Raw genomic sequence first — 25,134 nt, 5'->3', positions numbered from 1 at the left:
TTATGTGAACACGACCGCATAAGCGCGTGTTTTTTAAAGAGCTAAAATAAGGCAGCGGGCAGCAATAAAAGACGTGATATCTACCAACGAAGGATCGGCAACGTGTCCCAGGATCATTCTCATAAGGCTTTTTTCCCCCCCGAATAGGGGAGAATCAGTGGAAAACCAGGCCTGCCCCTGCAGAAGGGGCTCAGGGGCCGCGGGGAGGCAGCGGTCCCTGTCCGCAGTCGCACTCTGGCTGAAAGGGGCACATCCCCGTGAAAATCCCCCCTCTCCTTCGCAGTCGCTTCCAAGCAAGCCTCTGCCGGGGGCTTGTTTGAAGTGCGCTTGTCGCAGGCTCTACGCGGGACGGTCAGCACACCTGAGACCTAGGGGGCAGGCCGGGTATTTTCGAGCCCGCAGGCTCGGAGGGGGAGCGGGAGCAGGTCAGCCGGGACCGGCGCCGCACCCCCCCGCACCTCGCTAAGGCACAGGGCCGTCGCTAACCAGCTCGGCTCAAATATTTTGTCGCATAAGGAAATGTACATGGCAGCCAGTGACACGCGAAGGCCCCTTCATCCTGCATTTGGTTCCTTACACACCTGGCAGAAAATGGGACGGATCCCGGGACATCCCGTGGGATTTTATACGCCCACGTGTAGGAATAGCTCTGTGCAAAACGAAAGCCCCGTTTCAAAGCTCCGTGGTTCTCATCTCTGTCTACATCACACAGCACCTTCCCTCCGGGATGGGTCACCTGCAGCCACAGCTCAAGGCTGTCGCTAAATTGCCTCTGCCCTTCCACCCGCCTCGGTCCACTTCGACTTGCCTTTCTTTCAGAGGTGCAAAGGCTTTTCCGACACTCCCACCACGTTGCCCCTTCACACGTACCCCGGCTCCCAGGTGCTCTTTGCCCTCCAAACTGTTCACATCGCTTCTCGGGGGGGATTTCGCGGCTCTGCGCCCCATGGCAGGAGCGGGGGGGGGGGGGGGTGGAGGGTGGAAGGGAAGGACAGGGGAGGACAGGGCAGCTGCGACAGTCCGCACACAGTCCCTACGACAGCCGCACCACGTCTGTGCGGCTCTAACCCCAGCCACGCCAGACCCACACCTTCCCCACACCACTTCGAGAAACCCGGCCATCTGACTACACACATGTGGAGGGCTTTGCCCTTCGGGAAGGGTCGTGGGGGCTTCTACTTAGAGAATATGTTGTCATATGAGCATCCTTCTTCCTTAACAGCTCCTCAGTAGCCTCCTCCCCTCGGGGAAGGAGAGAAGTTTAGCTTCCTTTCAAAAAAATCATTAAAAATCTGCAGCTTCAGAGACGGGCTGGGGGTATGCGCCGCGTTTTATTTGGCGGATTTCTTCCTACAGTGGGAGAACGGAGGAAGTCGGGGATCAGCCAGGCTACATCCTGCGGAGCCCCGACAGAAAGGCCCTCATGGAGGACGGGCTCTCTCTGAAGGCGGCTCAGGGAGCCCGAAGCCGGGCAAGCCGAGGTGAGCACGGCGGCGCTGGGGACTCCGGCCGCCTCCCAGACCGGAGCCCGGCCGTTAGGGGTGGGAGGCCGCCGCGCCGGGATCTCGCTCCCAGCTACGGGAGAAGCTCAAGAAGGTCCGGGGGCTGGTCACTCTCTGGAGGCCCCTCGGCCCCCGAAAGCGCCGGAGAAGGCCCTCATGGGCCGGGGAGCCAGGGGTCACCAGCCATCGCCTCGCCGGTACCAGCCGCGCACCGGGGCTGTGCTGCCGTATAGGCGATCTGCTGCAGGCAACTCACGCCAAGTCCGTTTCGCGGAGGGAAGGGAGAGAGGGTTTGAGGGAAGGGAGAGGCGGGGTAGCAGCCTCTGGCTCCCCTCTGCCATGTCTGGGTGTCGGGGGGAGGCAGGCAGAGCCAGTGACCCCCGAGAGACGCCGGCTGCCGGCACCCGCGGCTCCGGCAGCGTCGCGTGGGACAGCACAGCTCAGTCCCTCTCTTCGGCACGGAGGGTGAAGGAGCGGGAGGGGAAGCCCGGGTCTTGGCCGGCCTTTGCCTGAGTCTTTTTCAGAGCTCCACACCCCCCCCCCTGCGCTTTGCTTTGCCCAGGCGGGGGGACTCCGCGGTGGGGGTGCGGGTGCGTGCCGGGACGGCCGCCGGCGGAGCGGTCCGCACCTCGGGGGGAGCCCCCTGCCCGGCCGTGCGTGCCCTCCCCCGGGGGAGAAACCCCGACCCCGCGCCCCCCGCCCTCCTCTCCCTGCCGCCTGTCCCCTCCGATTCTTCAGTGATTTCCTACCTGAAAAATATTAATCTTTTTGCCAGGCAGGTCAGGAGCGATCAACAGGCTGTTGTATATGACAATGTTTTCATATTCCTCTCGGCTCCCCCTGCCCTCTACCGACTCACTGTAGATGTGACCTTTGGTATTTCAGCCCACACTCAGCAGTTGAATGGAAACAAGTTGAGCACGTTCACTTCTGATAAACATTATCCTTAAACCACTGGAGACCCGAGCAGAGTAAACGAGCTTTTCCGACAGGACCACATCAGGAACACACATTGAGAAAGGGAAAGAAACCAAATATCCAGGAGATCAGAGGCGGGCTCAGGGGTGGAGGGGTGGGAGAGGGAAGGAGGGGGAACAGACAGGTTCGAGGACACGGCGGAGGGGCGAGGAAAGGACACAACTGTGAACACAACAGGCACAGATGGGGAGAAGCTGCCCGGGCAGCGTGGGAGAGCAGCGCAGGGTCACGCCCGAGCATCCCAGCAACCCTGGGGGAGCTTCAGGGGCGCCGAGCGGGTCCAGGAGTCGCGGGGCCGGGCTTACACCAGCCTTGTGCACGGGGATGGCCCCCGGCCACACGCCGCCGCACCGGGCTGAAGCAACGGGAGGGGAGGGGACGCGTGTGCGAGGCGGCCGGGACGGCGGGGCGGCGGCGGCAGGCAGAGCTCGGCAGGCGAGCAGCCTTGTCGGGGATCCGTCCAGCGACTCTCCTTCAGGAAGACCGACGCTGATAAAGCGGATGGGAAGTTTTACGGACGCGCACCCCCCTCCGTTGTTTAATTACACAATTAATTAAAGGCTGGATGCTGCTTCCACTAGTTCAACGCCTCCTGCCTTACGAACACTCAAAGCAGGTCAGCTCACAACACTGAAAAGGATTCTGGCTCCACCAAACGCCTGCGAGTACTGCCTGCGCAGCTTGCCATGGCTTTCGGACGATGGGCATTTGCGCGGCGTGGGGGTCTCCTTTACCCAGAGCTAATTCTATTTAGGTTGAGGAAGCACCACAATTTACAAGTGTGATTTGCTGAACGGGCAACTCATGTGTCTGAAATAACCACAAAACTACCATAGAAAATTTGTTGTTGTTGAGTTGGGGTTTTTTTTTGGTGCTGGAGGGTTGGGTGGGTTTTTTTTGTTTTGTTTTGTTTTGTTTTTTTAAATCTCTGTGGAGGAAACAGAACTATCTGCTCATAGTCCCATCAAATGAAGAAATATCTGCGAAAGAACTACGATCGCCTTCTTTCCACCACAAAACTTCTGTAACATGCCGTTAATTTATGGGAAAAAAACCTCTTGCAACATCCTACTTATTCCTTACTATGCACGTTCACTGCGATACGTGCAGGGTCTGAAACCTAGCTCAATTAATTTGATTTTTTTAAAAAAATATCTTACAAACATTTCAATTAAAATAATACTTATACAGTGCTCATACACACCAGCGACATCAATTTTGTATTTTACTTGCTGATATTTCGTGCACTCCAGTCACCGCATTATTTCTTTTCACTTTTTATTTAATTTATAGAGTCTCTACCTTCGAGATTCTATTTAAAAACACAAAACTATCTCAGGGGAAAAAAATAAAAAGAAAAATGTGATAAATCCTTGATTGGAGCTGGGAAGCCGATGATCTCTGTCTGCAACATGACGTACGTGCGGTGTACGTAAGAGGCACGCACACAAGCTCACAGATCAGGATCTGTACACCTAATGCCAAACCAAACACTTCTTCCACATACACAAACACGCCGTGACCCACACACACTTTAATTCCTCCCAGCTTTGTCTGTTTTTCTTTTAACTGTTAATATATAGCAGTGTCTTTGATAAAGCTGAAATCAGCTGCCAGGCGCTGACATCCTATAGTCAAGCGCAGCGCAGTATTTAATGCGGGGATTAAAGCAAAACCGGAGCCGGTCTTCGGTGGCCAGGGAACATCAGCGTCCCGACGCCCGGGCGCCGCAAACCCCATCCCGTCTCCTCCCGGGGAAAGCGAAGCTGCAGCCGATTTGCCGACCGGTTTGTGGTTTCCGCCAAAAATTACTCCACTCCCACCGCTCACAGCCGCCTCGTACACCACCCATGAAATATTCGTGAGTGAAAAAGTGCTTTATTATAACGAGGCGACCGTAAACGAGGCAGAACTTCTCGTCCGCACCCGCCAAGCCGACGCGGGGAGACCGCGTGCGTCAAGACATCGCTCTGCTTCTCCAGGGAACAGCGGGAGCCTCTCTGCAAGCCCCGGGACCCCTCCCCGGCCGCTTGCTCCGGGCGAAGGGCCGGGAAGGGCGGCGCAGGTGCCCGGCGCTGCGCCCTGCCCTGCCCCGGCCCCGCAGGGGCTGTGTGCTCGTCGACCCTCCCGGTCCCCCCGGTCCGAGAGATGCCCCACTGCAGTGCCAGCCCCACTCAGCATCGCCCCAGCACCGACTGCACTTTCCGCGCAACTTACCGCCGGGCAGGTACGAAATAGCCGTCGCTGCGGTGGCGGGGACCCAGGTGCCGCGCACGCCTGATGGGGGAGAGCGGAAGGACCGCCAGCACCGCGCTGTCCGTCATCTCCCCTGGCCATTAGGAGGGCGTCTGGACGGCGGGGCCGCCCCTGGGGGCGGGCTCGGGGGAGCGATGGGCTGCGGCGCCCGGCCCTGCCCACGTTGCCCTGAGGTTGAAATGCAGAAGTCAAGGCTCTCTCGTCGGGAAGCAGATTTCCTTGTGGCCCTTTTTTCCTCACGCCCCTGCTACCTCCGCGGTGGAGATCAGAGAGCCTCGGGGGCTAGTGGAGCCGGGAGCGCAGGAGCCTGCCTCGGGGCATAGGTCTCCGTTTGGGATTTAGGGCAGCCCCAGAGGTGTCCCGCTCAGAGGAATGGGTAAGTGGCTGGGAGCTGCAGGAGGGTTCAAGTGCTGTCAAGAGAGGGGGAGCACCCGTGCGCTGTCATCTGCCGCCGCAGCTCCCTTATTGACTTTGCTCGTGTTCCTACAAGTTGTAAGAACACGTTAAGGGTCAGGAGGAGGGAAGAGAGAAAGCTAATGACTGCTTGGTTTATTATTAATGGTATTAGGCGAGTGCGAGGCAGGATCGCAGCCGAGTGGATGGCTGGAGCCTGTGGCACGTTGTATATTATTCCTGACACCGATCTTAGCAGTTAACATTTTAGCACGTTTGTTTTACAGCCTGGTGTAATTGTGCTGTTAAGCGAGAGGCGCTAACAGCACCAGAAACGGTCTTTAAAAAGTTAGTCGCGACTCAGAAGCACCGCGTTGCCCTTCCCTCTCCCAAGATGTAAAAGAATTTCCTCAACTACTATTTCTTCCTCCCCCTCCCCCACGTCTTCGAAAATGTTTTTCTTTTCTTTTTCTTTTTTTCGTGTTCCTTTTTCCTGTGGCAATAAAGCTGACTTGTCTGTTAGGGCGATCTCGTTTTTCATCTCTGGAATGTGCTTTTTTGGAATATGCTTGACGCACAGTCTGGAGAGCTTCGATATTTGTTTCCACGGATTTTTTTTTTTCCCTCCTCTCTTTTTCCCCCTCGCTTTTCTTTTCCTTTCTTTGTTTTTTTTTTTTTTTTTTTTCCCCTCTTTCCCCCCCCCCCCCCCCCCCTTTCAATTTCGGAGGCATCCCGCTATTATAAAGACGCGTGCGTGGAGTGACCGGGGGGTCCCTGAGCTGTGTCATCTGCCTTGTGATGAGAAGCAGATCAGACGCCCCCTTCTGAGCCATTCGCCGTGTCCGACGGGTGTGTTTGTGCGTTTGCTTGCAGAACCTGCCTTCGGGGAAGTGAACCAGCTCGGGGGGGTGTTTGTCAACGGGAGACCCCTGCCCAATGCCATCAGGCTGCGGATTGTGGAACTGGCGCAACTGGGTATCAGACCGTGTGACATCAGCCGGCAGCTCCGCGTTTCCCACGGCTGCGTTAGCAAAATCCTGGCTCGCTACAACGAGACCGGCTCCATCCTACCGGGGGCTATCGGAGGCAGCAAGCCTCGGGTCACCACCCCCACAGTGGTAAAACATATCCGGACCTACAAACAAAGGGATCCGGGCATTTTCGCCTGGGAGATCCGGGATCGCCTGCTGGCCGATGGCGTGTGTGACAAGTACAATGTGCCGTCGGTCAGCTCCATCAGCCGCATCCTCCGGAACAAGATCGGGAACCTGTCTCAGCAGAGTCACTACGAGTCCTACAAGCAGCACCAGCCGCCCCCACAGCCTGCTCTGCCCTACAACCACATCTACTCCTACCCCAGCCCCATCGCTGCTGCAGGAGCCAAGGTGCCCACCCCTCCCGGGGTGCCGGCGATCCCCAGCACCATGGCCATGCCCAGGACGTGGCCGTCCTCCCACTCGGTGACGGACATCCTGGGGATCCGCTCCATCACAGACCAAGGTGAGGAGGGGGGACCCGGGGCCGCAGCGGCAGCCAGGCAGGGCCGGAGCGTTTCGGTCCCCTGCTCCCGGGCTCCTTCCTCTCCGAGGCTCGGAAGGAGGTTTCGTGGTTTGCCCCGGAAAACCTCTCGCGTTTCCCCAGCCCGAGCCGGGCACTGATCTTACCGGGAGACGTGCCTCGGGACGCGGTCAGACCAGAGCTCCCGGGGTGGGCTGCGGGAGGACCAGGAAACGGTACATATCGGCTGTCACCGCTGCCGTTGTGACCCGAGAAGTGGCGACCTTGGCCGGAGGGAACGGCCCGGGGTGCGGCGGCCCCGGGCACACTCAGCCCCGACCCCGCCGCCGCCCCGGTGCCGGCCGAGGCTCGCTGCCGCCCGCCGGTCACAGGCGCCGCCTTGGCGTTACCGACAAGTCCATTTTCTCTACTTTTCGTAATCAGGCCAAATTTGCTCCGGCAGGAAGTTCAAATGTCACCTAATTGCTTTCATTCTGATGCCGTATTTTCCTCCGAAGCGGTGGTCCAGGAAAACCAGCCCCCCAAGATTTGCTTCTTTATCCCTTCCAACTTCTCTCTATTTCTGTGCCTGGAAACTGCGTCGCGTCTCCCGGCCGCTCGCTACGCTTTGCCGCAAAGAAAGGGACGTTTTTTTCCGTTTCGGTCTCTGCCAGTGAATTAAGAGTGAAAGTGGTTAAAACAACACTCTAAAATAACCTTCGCCTACAGCGATCTCTGTGTCCCACTCTTCCCTCCCAATTAGCGGAGGGGGCGGCGGGGGCGGCTGTGATTTCTGTTTTCATTGCGTTTTTAGCGGCAACAATCTGGTTCCAGCAGCACTTCAAATACAAATCGATCCTTTAGGCATTGCAGAATAATTTTCTTTTTCTTTACTCAAAAGTGTGGTGTATTTTTGAAGGAATACACACACGCCTAAGTATGTTTTATTTATATTTGTACATACAAAAATATATAAGTTTTGTCCCTCTTTGCCCTTTACTTCACGTTATAAACTTTACCCTCAGACCGCACTGGCACAAAGATGTGATTCTGAGTCGACTTTAACAAATACACTCCTGGCAATCTCTGCTCTGTGCTGGGGAGAGGTAGTGTTGGCAACGAACGTTAAAAAGAATGAGAACATTACACTCACATGAGAAATGGAGGGTTTTTTTAGTGAGTTCCTCTTTTATTAACACCACATTGGCAGGCAGGCAGGCCTCTGACGGTACCGCCGGGTGCCTCGGTATCTGCCTCGTCTCCCTCAGACCTCGGAGCTGCACACATCTTTCTGCAGCGTAAAATCTCCCCCCTCCCCTTCCCAGCAGAGAGCCGGGGCTGCTGAGCGGCCGGTGCCGCAGATGGGGGCTGCTCGCCCTTGATTTATAGGATAAACTGACCTTGCTGACACGGAAAGGAAGCCCCTATTCATGGGAAAGTGTGAGATCAGCAGAAAAGGGCGCTCACCGAGAGAGCTCAATTTCTTAAGACAACTTCAGATTTGTGCCTTTCCCCAGCCTCGGCGAGCTGGTGTGGCGGGGAAGCCATCTCCCACGGCGGCTCCGGCGGGCCCGCAGGCTCCGATGCGGCTGAGCGTGGGGCTCGGGGGAGCCGTTCCCCCGCCCCGGGCTCCCCGGCGGGGCCCGGGGAATCTGCTCGCCTGCAAAACAGCCCGGTATTCCCGTGCCGCGGCTGATGCGCGTGTAAACAACAGGACTTTTATCGCCCGCCCCCCCCCCTTCCTTCTCTTCCTCCCATTTTTTTTTTTGTTTAATTCTATTTTTGTGTTTTGTTTGTTTTGTTTTCTTGTTTTGTGTTTAGGTGGGGGGTTTTTGTTTGGTTTTTTGGTTTTTTTTTTTTTTTTTTTTTTTGGTCCGAAACTTGTTTGGCGCCTGGAACATCAGCAGCCCTGTCAGGGTTATGTCTAACAGTGGGTATCGTTAGTCCTCGGACTCACACACACACACACACGAGGCGATTCCCGTAAATCCCCCTTAGGAAATTCCGTGAGGCAGCTCCGTCTCGCCGGGGCAGGGACGCAGGGACAAGTGACTCGGCCAGCTCCAGCCTCGGCTGGCCATCGCTGCCATTCGCTGCCCAGCAGTACCCGACTCCCTTCTCCCCCCGGCTCACCCTCTCCAGGGGCTCCCGGCAGGCTCAGCGAGGTGTAGCGGGCGAGGGACAGACTTCCCCTTAGCTCTGCCCCACTGACTGCATCTCCCTGCTTCTAACCCCCCCCTTCCCTCCGTGTTTCCCAGCAGTGAGCGACACCTCGCCCTACCCTAGCCCCAAGGTGGAGGAGTGGAGCAGCCTGGGCAGAAACAGCTTCCCCCCCGCGGCCCAGCACGCCGCGAACGGGCTGGAGAAGAGCTCCCTGGAGCAGGAGGCCAAGTACAGCCAGGTAAAGAGAGAGGGCGGGGAGGGCGGTGATGCACAGGGCCCCTGAGCTCGGCCTCGGCCTTGCGGCCCTTGCCCGCGGCTGCCGCTCTCGGTTCGGAGCCGCCGCCGGCCTCCCCTCGGTTTTGGTTTGCGAACGAGTCCGCCAAGACGGGCGACGTCGGGAAAGAGCCCCGCTCCCTCCCTCGGCGCAGCCGCCGCAGCCCCCCCCGGCAGCCCCCAGCCCAGGCCAGGAGGGTCCCGGCGGGCGGAGGGAGGGCTGGCGGGGCGAGCGGCGCCCACACCCCGGCCCCCCGGCGCTGCCCCCGGTCGCCGCGGCGCAGCGCGCCCGGCAGACGCTCGGCAATCGCCGCGCACCGGCCCCCGCCGGGCGACCGGCCCCCGCCGCGCCGCCCAACGGGGCTCTGCCCCCGGCCCGGCCTGGTCTCGAGCTCCCGCCTGGGGCCGCGCCGGGCCGGGCTGGGCCGGGCCGGGCCGTGTGAGCGGGCACGTTCCGCCGCCGCCCTTACAGCCGCGTTTTACCCTCTCCGCAGCCTGCTCTGTAGGCAGGGGAATAATTTGAAAATGAGATGTAATTGCTTCCTACATTAAGCATTTTTAACCGCTTAAGTAGACGGCGAATTTCCTACGTTTTAATTACGACACAATATAACTGTTACTTAATAAATCTCTGTCTAAATCTTTGTACTTGCTAATCAAATCCCATGCCAGGAGAAAAGCTATAAAAGGCTCAACTGTTACTCGTTGGGAAAGCACAGGTTTTGAAAACTTTTTTTCCCCGATGGAAACAATTCAAAACGCATCAGAGGTTTCTCAGATACACTGACTTCCCGGCCGTTCATTTGTTACGCTCGTAACGAAGTCGAGGAAAAACCGCGATCTCTGTTTAGCATGTTCCCATTCAAAGGCCGAGGTTTTGGACATACTTTTCGAGTTCTGTGTCTGGTTTTGGATTCCATGTCGAGGAGACTTGTGTAGCTCGTATTTGGTGCTGAGAGTAGCTGAATCAGACCCCTCCAAATTCAAGATGTGGAGTGCAAACTGCGGGAAGGCTTGCAAAGAGGTGAATGAGGCAGAGTGGGAAATACTGTAGGCCCCAAAAGTGAACAATCACTTTATTGCATATATTGCCTTACAACCAATATGCTGCCCTTAATGCTCTCCTATTTATTTGTATTGCATTTTTCTGTTGTCCCATTATTATTCTGTTAATTTTGTATCATATCACAAATAGTGTGCACATAGCATAGCCTTGACTGTATAATTAAAGATAAAATTAGAGGTAGATTTAGAGTTAATATTCATCCTTCCACAGTTTTCTTTAAAAATGAAACAAAGTGTTAGCAGTCTTACTAAAAAGGATGGAAATAGCTCGCCATTATTCTGTTAAGAACAGCTGCACCACGGCTGCACTGTCTTAGGTTCCAGGCTGGGCCTTCTGCACATGGTTCTGCTGAAATATTCACAAGATCCGGCACATAGGCTATAAACCATTGCCTCTGTTGGAATCTCATTTACATCAACAGACACGTTGAGGAACAATGTTATGTAAATTGGTTATTATCAGTGCTGGTGTTGGAAACCATTTTTTATCTTTTTCTACTCTTTAAATATTTGTGCTTTCATCTTCATAATATATCCCTGTTCTACTGTCAATACCAGTCTTACTTTAAAGTGTTGTTCAACCTGAAAGATCACCTGATAAATGTAAATTAAACATATTCATTATTTAAAAATGGAGCAAATTGCTATTAATAAAATCGAATTCATTTATCGAAATACATTGTCCAGAGAGTTTAAAAGGGTAGAAAAGCTAAAAAAATATTTATCCAAAAGGTCATTTTCAGAACCCTGCTCACTAAAAGAAGAAACAGAGGAGATTTCACCCTGCTCCTTCGCCTTAATAATATGGGTAAATAGAAATTGGCTTTGGAAAGTTCTAATGTATTGACCAGTCTATTAATGTAGCATTCAGATGTGCTTACCAGAGAATTCATTCACATGTACATTAATTGCTTCATCTGTCACAAGTTTACTACCTTGCTCATTTAGAATGTATTCAGAAAAAAATCATGTCAAATAAGCATGTGAAAATGTAATTTTTTTTTGCAGTTTTGTAACTTTCTTTTGGCCAAAAGATTTGTTCCAACCAGGTGCAAAGTGAAATTTATTAACCAAATTCTTGCTGCATATAGCACTGACTTACTAGCTGTCCGTTTGCTGAAGCACAGTCAGTCTGGGGTGACAGTAAAGTCTCACCAAAAGTCTCTGACGTCCTTGGATCTTTTCATAGTCTCTTGTAATGTGTGCTGCTTCGGGTGTAAATAGGTGAAGTGAGGGACAGAAGAGAACATTGGTTCATTTGTGCAGACCTCTCAAAGGAGTATCTGGAATCGTGGCAAAATGGGGAAGCCACATTTATACGCCAGAAGGACTATGGTAAAATAGGCTGTCTTTGGACTTTAGGGTAAATGCTATTTCCCTCACCTCCTTTGGGTGAAGTTTATTACAAAAGCTGGGTCTTAAGAAGGCAGACAGCAGATTTCTCCCAGAGAAGAGAAGAGACTGTTCTGTAATATTCCAGTTTTATGTCTGTGTTACCAAAGTCAGAGGCGCCTATGAGAGGAGTAGAGCAGCAGGGAATCAAGCGTGCGTGTTTTACTTAGGCTTTCCAATTACAGAACAGGAGCAGAGGGAATGTACTCTGAAGCACCTTAACAAAGGATTTTGTGTGAGTGATAGGGAGTTCTGCTGTTTCCATCAAATATCGGCTATACATTTTAAGCACCAGAGACATTCAAGGTTCACCTGTCCACAGCTTGCCAATGGCTCCGTAGCTACTAGGCGAGAGAAGGACTTATTGCCCAGTCTTAGTCATGGAAGATAATATTTAACTTCTCAAGAAAACCTCTGGAAACTCCCTCTGTGTGTGAAAGACTAGAAGAATTTAACCTAAAGAACAAGGTCTTCTGTACTTTAAAATATATTTATTTGATCCCTCCTTTTAAATGATATACATTTGTTTTAACACATGGGATCCTGTAAGCTTTTTTCAGGTGAAACTCTTATTGACCTCCCAGACTTGCCATCCTGCAGCCAAGGCTGATCTCTTTGATGGTTTCGAACGGCTGCATTTCACCCCTTGCCCCACATCAGTGGGAATTTGGCCTAGGAAAGGACTCCACAAAAGAGGCAGGAAGACTTCACATTTTTGCCTCAGCAATACACAGTCACACCTGTTTAACAGAAAACTGAACCTCTGGATGTAGAACATTTTTCACTTTAAGTATATGAATTTCTTGTTGTCTCTGGGGCCTTTCTTTGCGATGTTGTTTGGTGTTTGGGTTTGGGGAGTTGAAAGCTCTGCCTCGCAGACTGAGATTCCGTACCAAGTGTTCCCCAGGAAATCACAGAGTTGCCTTGTGAAGTTTCTATTAATTTTTAATTACCTGATGTCCCAAGTTGTCATTTATATGTAAGCAATTGTGTTTTATCTTCCTGGTGCATCGTATTCACAAATTTGTCATACAGTTTTGAATCAGAGAAACTGAAAAGGAAGATAGATTTTTCTGAGAGCTTGACAGTTTTGGGTCATATGCATTTCATACAGAGCTCAGTTATATTGCAGTATTTATATGGAGAGGCACATTCAATGTGGTGTTTGGGGGATGGCTTCTACAGATAATTATAATATTAATACAAAGGATGCATATTCTGAGTATTTTATGCATTGCGCAGCTTATACTGACAGATGCATTAAGAAAAAAATAGCTAAAATCGCTGAAATACAAACCCATTTGTACCCTGCATTTGAAATTAAAACATTTAATAAACACGTATCATATTTAAAATACAGTTTTCAGACATCTGATGCTTGTGACTTTCTGGACTAAAATCATGAATGTGCAAACTGAAAAAATTGTGGTCTGTATTTACACATGTATGAAAATGCAGAAGATCTGATGTGTGTCTTTATGATTTGTTGAGAGGCAAATAGCTTTAGAAATATTTATTTTCAGAGTTATTTGCTGTGTGCATTGCAGGAAGCAGATGTGCACATTGCCAAGGGAGCTGATACTTGTTAACAGGAAAACGCTTTTAACTGGGGGGTCTAAGAGCAAGTGGTTGTCGCAAGCTCGCTCCTGGAAAGGGTATGCTATTCGGAGGCCTCATCCCAAACCTACCAGAGTTGCTGAAAACACTCCTTCTGACTCAGAGGGGTTTTTGAATATGGTTTGAGTGAAGTGTTCCTCTGACATATTGGGCAGACCCCAAAGTAGCAATTGCTTCATGGCTGTCTCAGCTGAACTTCATCAGCTCTTAGTGGCTTGAGTTTTTGGCTTTGCTGGGATAGCACTCCTGGTCCTCTGGTTGCATTCTGATTAGGGGTCATGAGCTCCATGTGCTGTAAGCACATAAAGGGAAGGCTCCATTTTAGGGCAAGTGATTGCAAATAATTGTGGGTGCAATTCTGGTCAATTATTTGCACAGAAAATGTAGGCAATGTAAATTTTTAGTTCCTGATCTTTGATTATAGATGAACAATGAACTGTATATGCGGTAGCCAAAGCATCTGTAATTGTTTTTATCTGCAATGCTTAGAACCCACAATGTATGGTAACTTCTTTGTGAATAAGGTGAAAATGTAACCTTAAAAGTTATGGCCAGTTACATGACATTGAAAAAAAAAAATTAGCGGATTACTTATTTTATATTCTAACTCAGGATTCAGGCAGTTGGATTCCTGCTGCAGGTCTGTGCAAAATCCCCCAATGATAAATGTCAGGACCTCCTGCTCCTCACTCATACCTGGGGGGTGGGGGGGAAGGTGTTGAGGAGAGGTGCGTATTTGCTTTCTTGCCACAGCACCTAGCAGAATTGTTAGCAGAGTTACTGTCTGGTGCAGGGGTTCAGACCTTGGCTTGGAGACTGTCTGGTTCTGTCACTCTCATTAGGATCTCCAGATTAGTGCCTGTTATTAAAATACTGTCACTAAGACGGCTTACTGAAGGTCTAGGCATCCATGTCATTGCATGTTGTGGGTGAGGGGCATGAGCTGATCCCACTACATGCACCCGATTCCTTCCCAGGTGATCTGGATGGCACCCCATTCGAACCCCATTTGTGAGACCTGCCTCTTACTGGCCACCTGCTTCCACGGCCAAAACACAGTGCCCTGCCCACCAACCCACATGGCTTCAGGGCACTCCACCCGGATGAAACTAATAAAGAAAGTCAGAGAGGTGAGTGAATGGTATAATGACACTCAGACTGCACTCTGAGCACCTTCTGCTCGGAGGGCCCCAACCCACCAGGAGCTCCATCATGACAAACAGGACCAGGGACTGAAAAGCGAGAGTGGTGGGCAATACCTATCACAGACAAGGAGCAGCATGCTAGGGGCAGGGGGATTAGTTAGGACTTGATCTATTTGGTCTTCTGGTGCTTGCAGTAGAGTGGGGAGTTGATAAAGACTATATGGTGTGTTTGAATCTGTCTGCTGTGGCAATTTATCAGCTCTTAGGAATTGCCTACATACTAGTTGTAATGGCCATGCACGTTCAATAGTCGATGGGTTGTGATTTCACCCTTGTTAACGTACCAGCTTCCCAGTAATTGCAGTACCCTATTTGTTAGGCAAAGGGGACCGCTGTTTTGGCTCCCCCTGAAGAGGACGAAGTGGGGACTTTATCAGTTTGACCCCATATTTGCCTATCTTCTGGCCATCAAGAAGCCCTTTGATGTCTCTGTGTCCGTAAATCTCCTTCCAACCTCAGTTTCATTGAAATAGCGCCATATTGAAATGACAATATATTGTCAAGTATATTATATTAAGAAGGCATTTTTCATAGAACCTTTTGCTAATACATTATAGTTTTAATCAGCAGCATAGGAAGAACAAAAGTTTATTCCTTTCAGTGTGTTTGCTTGCTTAATGTCTGTGTGTGCCCTGCATGACTCCAGATTTTGCCAAAATACCAAGGGGAAATTATTGTGCAAATCTGTTCTAAAACTATGGGAATCTGTTATTAGTTCCTATTCAAGGAAGTATGTTTATATGGCATGATTTTTTTCCTGAGCTTTCTTTTTGTCCTCATAAGCACAGTATATCTGTCTAAGGGAGAATCAAGTTGTGTCTTTGTCATCAAAATCAAGCTGTGTGCTCATAGCAAGCAGGATTTGTTTTCACTCCACTTTGAAGCAGTCTGGTTATGAGGTTTGTTGAATAATAGAATATATCCCAAGAGAATATATCCCAAGATCCAGCACCTTCATTGGAAAGGCAGTGACTTCCATTTATATCATCCTTCCTAAAGCAGAGTAGAATGGAAAGCAACCATTCAGTGAGTGTACAGACCTTGCACAATAATCTACGTTTGGGAGACATTTTAAGTAGACATATTAGTGTGTGCTTGGTGTGCCATATGTGGTAGATCTCACTTCACTGTGAAAACTGTCTAAACCCACCCCTCTTCTGAAGCAGCACTGGAAACCCTTGCTCCTCACTTCTCCCTCCGAGTGCACTTTGGTTTTATGACCTCCATCTGCCTTGTCTCCACTGTGCCTTTTTCTCCTACCTCTCTTTTCCTCTGTTGTTTTTGTAGTGGATTCTTCAGTCTCTGAGAAAGAGGGTTTTTTTTTGTTTTGCTTTTGTTTCTGCTGTAGTTTGTTTTGGAAAATACATAAAATGCCCCTGGCTCCTTTAGGAAAGGATCAGGGATGGTGTGTAAATTCAGGTTACTATTACTATTTCCAAAACCGGGTTTTTATTTCCCTGAAGAGGCCGAGATTTAAAATTTGATAAGAAAATATAATTAAGACTGATCTTGATGCATGTCGCAACTATAGTTAAAACGCTCAATTGATATTATCTGATTTCTGTGTTATTCAGTGCAGCTGGGGATGGCTATAAGTAAAGGAAACAACTTTAAGTTAATAAAAAAGCACATTAAATATGGGGAATGGGATCTGCTCATTGTTAAGGGAACGAACGTTATTTTAGAAGGAAGGAGTGTGATTTTCTCATGCAGTACATTGTATCACATTGAATTTGGTAACAGGAGAAATACCTATAACGAAAGTGGCATCTTTGTAAGAGACACTGTATAGGATTGGGTAACTAATTACGTTTGGAATCTTAAAGCACTCAAGCATGCAAATAACTCCATTTTAATTGTCACTTCAACTAGAATACCAGCATTGCTTTGCACAACTTACAGTGAAAGAGAAATACTGTCATTCCCCATTCTTGTAAGGTCTTTTTCCATTTTTCAAAGCTCAGCCTTCTGGGAATCAGCCCAGCTCAGCTGAGGAACAGACTGACTGTAAAACCCCTTGCCCATGTGTTATTTCAAAAGGTCCCCAATTCCAATGTATTACTGCTGTTCAGTCTTTCTCGAAAATAAAGGCATATGTTTCAAAGTAATATCTTACCTAGAAAATGTTTCCCCTTCTGTTCGAAACTTTTTGCATGTCAAAACTATTTAGTGACAATGTCCTCATTCTTCAGAGTCTGTTTTATGCTGTTCTGCTTGCAGTGAAATTAATAGAAAATGAAAGGGGGAATATGTTCAGTAAAATAAATTCATTCATCTAAGAATATGGATATATAGCCTAATATGAAAAGGTTTTTGCAAGTTTTTTAGCATTATTAAAGGACAACAAACTGATTTGCAGGGTCAACTCTGACTAGGTTATTCACATACAGCTTAGCAATTTTATTACGTATTTCTTAAAAATATTTTTTAAAAAAAGTGTTATCATAAACTGGAGAAATTTACTCAGTGCTCACTTTTGTAATCCTTCCTCTTCAGGTAACTCTGACTTACCTGTGTAGGCACGTTAATTTTAGTGGGGCACTGATCTGAACGAATGTTTGTAGGATCATGTCATTTTTCCCATTGATGCTGTAGCACTGAACAGCAGCTTCAGAATTTAGCTCTAACTTAGTTAACTACAATGTCTACCAAAGTATTATTTAAGGTTGTTCATTTTAAAACCTTCAAAGAAATGTAGGTGTATTACTTACATCTTTAGGTAATGCCATTTTCCTAAATGAGATTTCCATTACAGACCTGCTGCTGCTGTTTTACTTGGAAAATTTGTTTACTCTTCCCTTGGGATCCCATATGTTAGTTTGATTTATAAATCATATTTAACCTCCAATTAAAAAGGGAGATTTAGCATGTTTGCTTCCTTTATGTTTGCAGTTTGTGTTTGATTGCTCCTAGTCTTGTTGCCATAAACTTTTTGACTGATTATGTGCATGTCACTAAGAATGCGAGATATCTTCTGGGTTTTTAAGGTAATTTGCTCTTCTGATTGAAGGACTAGATATTCGGTTCTGCTCCCTGCTATGCTTTTCCTCTGCTGTGGAAAAAAGACTTTTCCAGTAGCTACTTTGTGACTGTGTTTTCAGGATATTCAGAAAAGATCCAGCGTTTCCAGAAATTGTTTTGTTTTTCATTTTGAAAAATGAGTGGTGAGAGGGTGTCTGTCTGTGAAGCTACGCTAGCATCCCTGCAGCTACAGCTACTGCCAGCACTCCACTTTGCTGGGGAGTTGCTGCTCTCAGTAAGAGGGTTGTGATAACTCTGCAGATTTGTTTCATTTACTCTTAGGGAAAGGCTCCGTGCTGGCAGATCAAGGCAATGCGCTGATCTTGCTGATCCAAAGACAGAAAGGATTCGTTCCACCCAAGTCGGTGTTAGAATTGAGAAATACAAACAAAATGGCAACCTTATTCACCAGAGGTGTGTTCCCCAAGTCTTGACACAAGTTGAACTTCTGCTGATTCCAGCAGGGGAATTTGGGCTGAGCCACTGTCGAAGCTCATTAGGACTGGTGAATTAGGAGCTTGACCTTGAAGCCTATGTTGTTTCTCCAGAAACACTTTTTTTCCATATGCATTTAGATTACTTTTACAAAACATACACTCTTATTCTATGCAATACGTTATTGATTTAATAAAATATTGTCACAATTACATTACAATGGGCAAGTGATTCAAATAATTGGAAATAATAACTTTAAAATAAGAATAATTTACATTCTTTTGGACACTTACTTTAGACTTAGACTGTAAAACTGACATGGCATCCACCTGTGGCATCAAACCTGCTCTTGTTTGTATTCATGTAAACCTGAAATGAGATAATTTGTATTATTGCTATTAACGATAACTAACATAAATGCAGGTTTTTGATTTTGAATGCTATGACTCTGGGTCATTTTCTGAAACATTTAGAAGCCACATGGGAAGGGATCACAGAGATGGGCTAATTTTGATACTGAGAGACCACATATCTAGTGAGCAAAAGGCAGAGAAGGAAAAGTAGAGGAGAGGATGAAACAAAACAAAACAAAAAATCAATTAATTACAATATAGAATTTGGATTTATGCCACGCTGTCTGAAAGTGGAATCCAGCTTGTGTATTTCTCTGGTATTAACATGACCAAAGCAGAAAAGTAGTTTTCAGTAGTTATTCAGGTAGTTATCTGATGTGGATTGATTGGGAATTTTGTCCAGAAAGCTGGTGCTCTGTCTCTCCTTACCACACAGGAGAGAGGAGGCCAGGAGGTACATTAGACCAGCATAACCTTCGTAACAGAAATCAAGGTGTGTGTGGTGTTTACCATCTGGTTTGGAGAGGAACTGTTCTGACTTTTGGGAGTCCAAACAACTAGTGGAAATTACTCGTTCCAAAGATAATCCCACATAAGCTTGGTTCTAGACTTCCTTTTTAGCCACCCACCCCCTCTGTGTCCCAAATCTCAAACAGACTGAAAACAACAATGACAACAAAAGTTGTCTCTAATTAGTATTGTACCTAAAGTGTCTAAAACTAAAAATTCCCTCTGTTGAAACTACTAAACTAACTCCTTCACTGGTGAACATGCATGCAGTCCATTTGTTTCAGTAGCATCACTTTATGTGACCTAAAGCAAGACTTTATGTCCACCTTGGCTTTGAATTCTGGCCTGGATATTTCTTTCACTGGCACCGGCATATATCAGCAGTAACTTGGCAGAAAGGCACCAGACCCAACTTGTGATCCTGACCCAGCCACTGTTGTTTTGCAGGCATCTTTCCGAGAACATGTTTAACTGAATTTATGAATCAGTGGGAGGTCACGTGTTCTAAGTTTTGAACACAGCTCAAATTATATTTGGAAATAAATATTTGGAAGAATTTATTCCACCAGGTGTCTCAAAACAGATAGAAGCAGCAATTCAGAGCAAATGTTTCTCTCTGGTCTTTGTAGAAGCCAGACAGTAAGCGCTTTCAAACAGGAACCCTTATCACTTGCACAGCAGAGGTTCTTGTTCAGTTAGAACTACATGTTTGTTTGTTTGCTTAAAAAAATTAGATTTCCCTTGAAAAGCAATGGTTTAAATTAAGAAAAGAAATATTTATAAAACTTAAAAACCAGGTTCAAGAAGCTCTGCACTTAAAACAAGTTCTAAGGGTTTTAAAAATCCATAAACACCATGGGGTTCTCGCACTCCTAATTATGAATGTTTAGATTTTGCTGTTCATTTCCTCTGATTGAAATACTGCAGGATGAATTATTCATCCAGTATGTACAGGGTCATGGAACTTAATCCCCTCCATTTATTTTAAGTGAATGTCATGTTTGTAAAAAGTGCCAGATTGACAGACAAGATTCAACCCTTCCGATAACCTACACTTTGTATCTAAAGCTGTTTAGAAGTAAAAACTCTTGCGGTTAAAATTTTTGGGCCAAGTCCTTTGCTGATGAAAGTCAGAGATGAAAATCAGAGGATTTTTTTTTTTTGGGTAGCATAGTTTTAAATCACATAAGGTGAGGTTTTCTCTATCCCCTCAGCTTTAAATTGAGGCCATAGGAGGCCTCTGGCTGCTTTGCGGGTATGGCTCAAACCTTCCTTGAAGCAGAACCATGCTCTGTGCCAGGCCAGTCCCTACCCATCCCAGTGCTGCCTGCTTGGCTGAAGGCACCTACTGACATTCACATCATCATGGTTTTGAGCAGCAAAGCTTTGTAGCACTGGAACAAAAGTAGGAATGATTTATTAATTCAGCGAGGCAGTGACAACAGCTTTCCAGCATTGGTGGCCTCTGACTGGTTGCTCCTGGCAGTTCCTACACAACTGCTTCCATGTCCTGCTCTCAGCAGTTAGGGCAAGTTCTATCTCACATTCAAAACAGACACTATAAACACAACAGTTATCACAGCTGTAAAAAAAAAAAAAAAAAAAAAAGGTGTGTGTGTGTAAAAAGGTTGTTCTGTCTGTTATAAATCAGGATAAGTATTTTTTTACATCAAGCTTTTACAAAAATAGTGAATTTTTAGTCAAGTCCCATCTGTTTTATCAATAACATCCCAATTACGCCTTTAGTGTAATTCAATAACAAACTAGGGCTTCTCCAATAAGTATAGTTCAGAGACTTTATTTTTACTTTGTGCCAAAAGACCATACTAAGGAAGGCCCACAATGATAAATAGAAGTTGGGGAGCATATATATGATTGGAATAAATATTTATCCACAATGTCTGCATTAATGTGAGCTGTTCAGGAGCTCAGATTTGTTCCAAGTCATGCAATGTGATCAGTTTCTTGTTGCTGGGAAACCTGTGGCAGCCTTGTCTGTAGGAGCTGCAGGAGGCCAGGACATGGGCATGAACATCGGTGGACCAGCAAAGGGGTGGCTTGTTGGTACATTGCTTGGCACAGATCTAGCCTGTGCCCACTGCCCCAGCGTGGGGTTGGGCAGGGCACAGCCCAGCACACTGTTTCTGGCAGAAGAGAGGTGAGCTGTGGGGCTGCGTATTGCATGGCGTTGCTCATGCTCGTCCTCAGGGCCAAAGAATTAGCACTGGTCTGTTTTATTTACATGTACAGACACAGTCGTCACCACCAGGGAATTTTTTTACCTGGAGGCAGCATTGGACATAGCAGGAAGTCATTTCTTGAGGACCAAAAGTTGCCTTTCTCTACCCATACTCTTGGCCTGTGACAGTGGGGTGGGGGGAATGGCAAGGTGATTGCAGTATTTCGCCTTGGCATAATGCAACACTGTGCACGACTTTGAAGGATGCATTTACAGTCTCATTCTTGGTCAGCTGAGAGACTGTTAGAGCATCTGCCTTTTCTAAAGAGGTATAAGAGGAAGTGCCAGCAGTTGGAGAGCATCCTACAGCATGGCAGTCTGTACAGCATATGGGAAGCATTTTCTCTTCTCTGTGGCAAAGGAGGGCTCTGCCTTTTCCCAGACCCACACGTGGCGGAGGGGAGCAGAGACAACACGGGAGGCTGGAGGGAGATGTGCCTCCTCTGCAGCCTAGGAGGAATCCTTTCAAAAGCACAGCCATGGGACATGACCACTCACAGGGAGGAATCCTACTAAAAATGGGGCTTCCAGGCACAGTCTTGAGCCCACTGCTTGGTACCAGCCTGCTTGGGAGTGGGCAAGCCTGGAAGAGTAGGGTGGCCTTGCAGAGTCCAAAAGAACCTCTTCTGAGCTTCAGAGGCTGGAGGTTTGTGCTGTCTCAACTGCTATGAGACTCTTCAGGGACTTGCCCCAGGTGTTTTCTCCTTCCAGCACCCTTCAGGGTTTCTGTACTTCTCTGTGCAGAATACCTTTGGGTTACGGCTCTTGATGTCCCAGTATTACAGTCTGGCTTTAATGGCTCTACTGCCTCTATGCAAAGCTTCTTGTTGTTGTTTATTAGAAAAAAAACAGAGAGGTGCTCGTTCTTGTTTCACATTCTTCTGAAAAGTACTTTACACGTTGGAAGAGCCAGGGAGCTTGGAGAACAGCAGCTTTTTAGGGCCTGTTACACTTTTTACTTTCCAGTAAATTCAGTGAAATAATTTCCCATGTGATTTAAGAAGTGTACTAATTTACAGTGCAATTATTTGAAGGTTTGTATTAATTAGTATTGTTGCAAACACTGATATTTAGAGCCAAGGCTCAAGTGTAATTCTGAAACACAGTAGGGGCCATGTAATCGGAGTTGAAGGTCAGGTCACATTTGGATTTTCAAAAGAATAAGGCAAGTTCAGTTTCAAGAAAGTGTTTATGGATTTGGAATGACAATTATGTGGCTGCTGCAGCTGGATGTTTTGTACTAATTAATAAACCTATCGGAGGCCTGTGGCTGGGATCCCATCACTGCCTCCTGCTGGTTTAGATTGCTGTACATGTTTATATTGACTCCAGCAGGATTACTGCTTGGTTTCCCAAGTGGCAATAAGAGGATAGTCCAGCCAGTGGAACTGCGAGTTGCATTGGTAGGAAACTCATGAGCCTGAAACCAGGCCAGTGCTGTTTATGGAAGTAAAACCGGGAAATTTAGGCAGGTGCAATCCAGACAGGAATCGAACAAGTGAAATGTTAACATCATGTGAAGTTTTAGCAGAAACAAAAGTCTGTTTAATTTCTTAACTCTGCACTGTCCAGGTTAGGTCTGATTCTACCAGATGATTTAAAATGGCAGATGCTACATGATTTGCTGAATTGGTATCCAGATAGGAAACAGTCCTGGGAAAAAACACCACCCCAAATCCTAAAACATAAACACTACACAAATCGAAACTTAAGCAAGATAAATGATCTTGGTTTGTACCTGTTCTGCTGAAGGGTGTGAAATAAACCACTGAACACTTTTTATTTAAATAAAGAGTCATTCATTGTGAAATTCTACTGTGGCAGACTGAAGGACTCTCCCTTCTCTATTTAAACAGAAACTCTTCTCCCCAGCCTACGGAAGGACCTAGGAAAATAGCTCGCAGGAAAACACCCAGCCCTGCAATTGTTTTGTACACAGAAGCCCTATTGAAACCAGGAGAAGCTATGAGCAAAGAACATTTGCAAGGTTATACCCCAAGTATCTAGAAAACAGATTTTTAAAAGACATCATCAATAATAATAATACTATATTCTGACTCATGCTCTGAGTAAACAGTTACCAAAGAGTTTAAGATGTTCCCACCTCCCGCAGCTGCTTGTTACCTCTCTGCTCTGGGGAGTGTTGCTTGGGGATCTATGCCCACACCTGCCCGCTGCAGCTCTGGGCTGAGCCCACCCTCCTTCGTGACTAGGGTAGGCAAGGTGCTGGGGTGGGTTCGTCTCTCCTCCCGCTGGTATAGCCGTGGTCACTGCACACCCAGCTTAAACTGCTACAGCAATACCTGCCAGGGCCTTGTTACAGTGGCCAACACCCCATACAAAATCTCGGAAAGGTGGGTAAATATTACAGTCCACCTGCTCCAACCCATGAGACTCATTATCAAGAGGCTGAAGGTTCTCAGCAAGAGAGATGGGACAAACTCATCATAAATACCCTCAGCAGTAGCTCTCAAACATGATTAGATGCAACCATGGGCTTAAGGAGCCTGTGAACAACAGCTTGTGGGAAGGCAGGAGGGTGTACGGGGGTGGGGGAGCTTGGTGGTTCCTGCCCTGCTCTTGGTGTGTGCTCCCTAAATATCTGCTGCTGGTCTCTTTCTGGGACAGGCTGCTGGGAGAGGTGTGCAGGGCTGATGCAGGGTAGCTGGTCTTAAAAGCAAAGCACACGGGGGCCACTGTGCCTCTGAAATCCAGGGGAGCTGTTATGTGTGTTTCTAGGTGTCCCCAGTGGCCCTGGTTCTTGTACAAAGCCCCAGCAGCATCTGAGGGCAGCTCCTTTTACAGCAGCTCTGTTGTATCTTACTCTCTTAGAAATGTTTTCCCCTTTCCTTTCAGGCACCCAATGGCCTCCCAGCCGTCAGCAGCTTTGTGTCAGCACCAGCCATGCCTCCCTATGCCACACCAGCCCAAGTGTCACCTTACATGACGTACAGCGCTGCCCCATCCGGCTACATGGCAAGCCACAGCTGGCAGCACGCTGGAGGCACCCCGCTGTCCCCTCACAGCTGCGACATCCCCGCCTCGCTGGCGTTCAAGGGCATGCAGACGGCCAGGGAGGGCAGCCACTCGGTCACGGCCTCCGCTCTCTGATGCAGGAGCTGGTCCAGGACCACCACAAGCCTGCTGGCTGGTCATCCCCTGACCGTGGCTCATGGACTGCTCTCTTCGTGCCGGCAATACCTGGCATTTCTCCTCGTGACTTGTCTTCCGTAAGGCTTTTGGGATTGAAAGAGCTGGAGACGTCAGAAACTGAGAGAAGTGTGGTGTTGCACTCTTTAGGTAAAGACCTTGCATTTCTCAAAGGGCTCATGGAGCCTTGTCCCACTCTCTCCTGGTCAAACCACACGTATTTATTCTTAATCATCACAGACTTTATAATGTGCAATTGTTATTAAGTTTTATGTAAAAATCAATAAAAAAAATCATGACAGAAAATTCTGCTATGCCTCGAATCAGCAAAGGCAGCTAAATGGGAGGTGTTTGCCAATTGCCTAGAGAACAATACTTTCATTGACGAGGTTATACAATCCACTGCTATTAAGGGATCACTTTTTGGTTGTTTTGTTGAGTTTTAGTAATCAAATATAGAACCAAGGCAATAGGCAGCTCTCAGAATCTTCTGGCATGTTGCCATCGTCAGGCAGTAGTAATACCTTTGTATTTTTATCCATTTGTAAATATAGGCTTTTGACAGCATTTCTTTTCACCTTCCAGTACATTTATTTTTAGGGTTTTTTTTGTTGTTGTTGTTGCTGTTGTTTTTCTTAAGTTAAAAAGGTGACTTTCTAGCTATTTTCTGTGTCTTTGCGTGGTGGGGTGATAGCCTCAGGTGGTGAGATTTAGGTTAGTTTTTTTTCGCCATGTTTTTATGCTTACAGTGGGGGCTTCAACATCTCATGAAATACAGTTATCTCTTTAGCAGAAGATTCAAAGGCAGAAATCCAGCCAAGTAACTCTCCCCAGCTATCCCCAGCCACCCACATTCATGAAACACCACATTCATGTTGAATGTACAAACATAGGTGGAAAATACCTGAACAAAGCTGAAAACTGTACAGGAAAATGCTATTAGTGGGCAACAGGTGCAGAGATGCTTACAAAGCCACGTCAGTCGACAAACCCAATGAGAAACAGAATTGTACTGTCATCGTCAGCTCACCTGAGTCCAGCATTTTTGGCCCCAAGATTATGTTGCATTTTTTTTAAGAGGAAGT

The 25,134-nt window shown here is 47.8% G+C and overlaps 1 protein-coding gene across 1 annotated transcript; it reads left to right on the top strand.

Annotated features, from left to right (window-relative positions):
* The first annotated feature begins 3,180 nt into the window (after positions 1–3,180).
* PAX9 (paired box 9) lies at positions 3,181–24,010 on the top strand. Its single transcript, XM_086462979.1, has 6 exons — positions 3,181–3,184; positions 4,115–4,744; positions 6,003–6,629; positions 8,885–9,027; positions 14,114–14,266; positions 23,756–24,010. The coding sequence occupies exons 1-6, from the start codon at positions 3,181–3,183 to the stop codon at positions 24,008–24,010; spliced, it is 1,812 nt and encodes a 603-aa protein (XP_086319105.1).
* The last annotated feature ends 1,124 nt before the right edge of the window (positions 24,011–25,134 follow it).

The sequence above is a fragment of the Leptosomus discolor genome, chromosome 3 (genome assembly GCF_034619465.1).
Source record: "Leptosomus discolor isolate bLepDis1 chromosome 3, bLepDis1.hap2, whole genome shotgun sequence".
NCBI lineage: Eukaryota > Metazoa > Chordata > Aves > Leptosomiformes > Leptosomidae > Leptosomus > Leptosomus discolor.
Note: the sequence above shows the minus strand (reverse complement) of the source record. Positions and strands in the feature narration are given on the sequence as shown.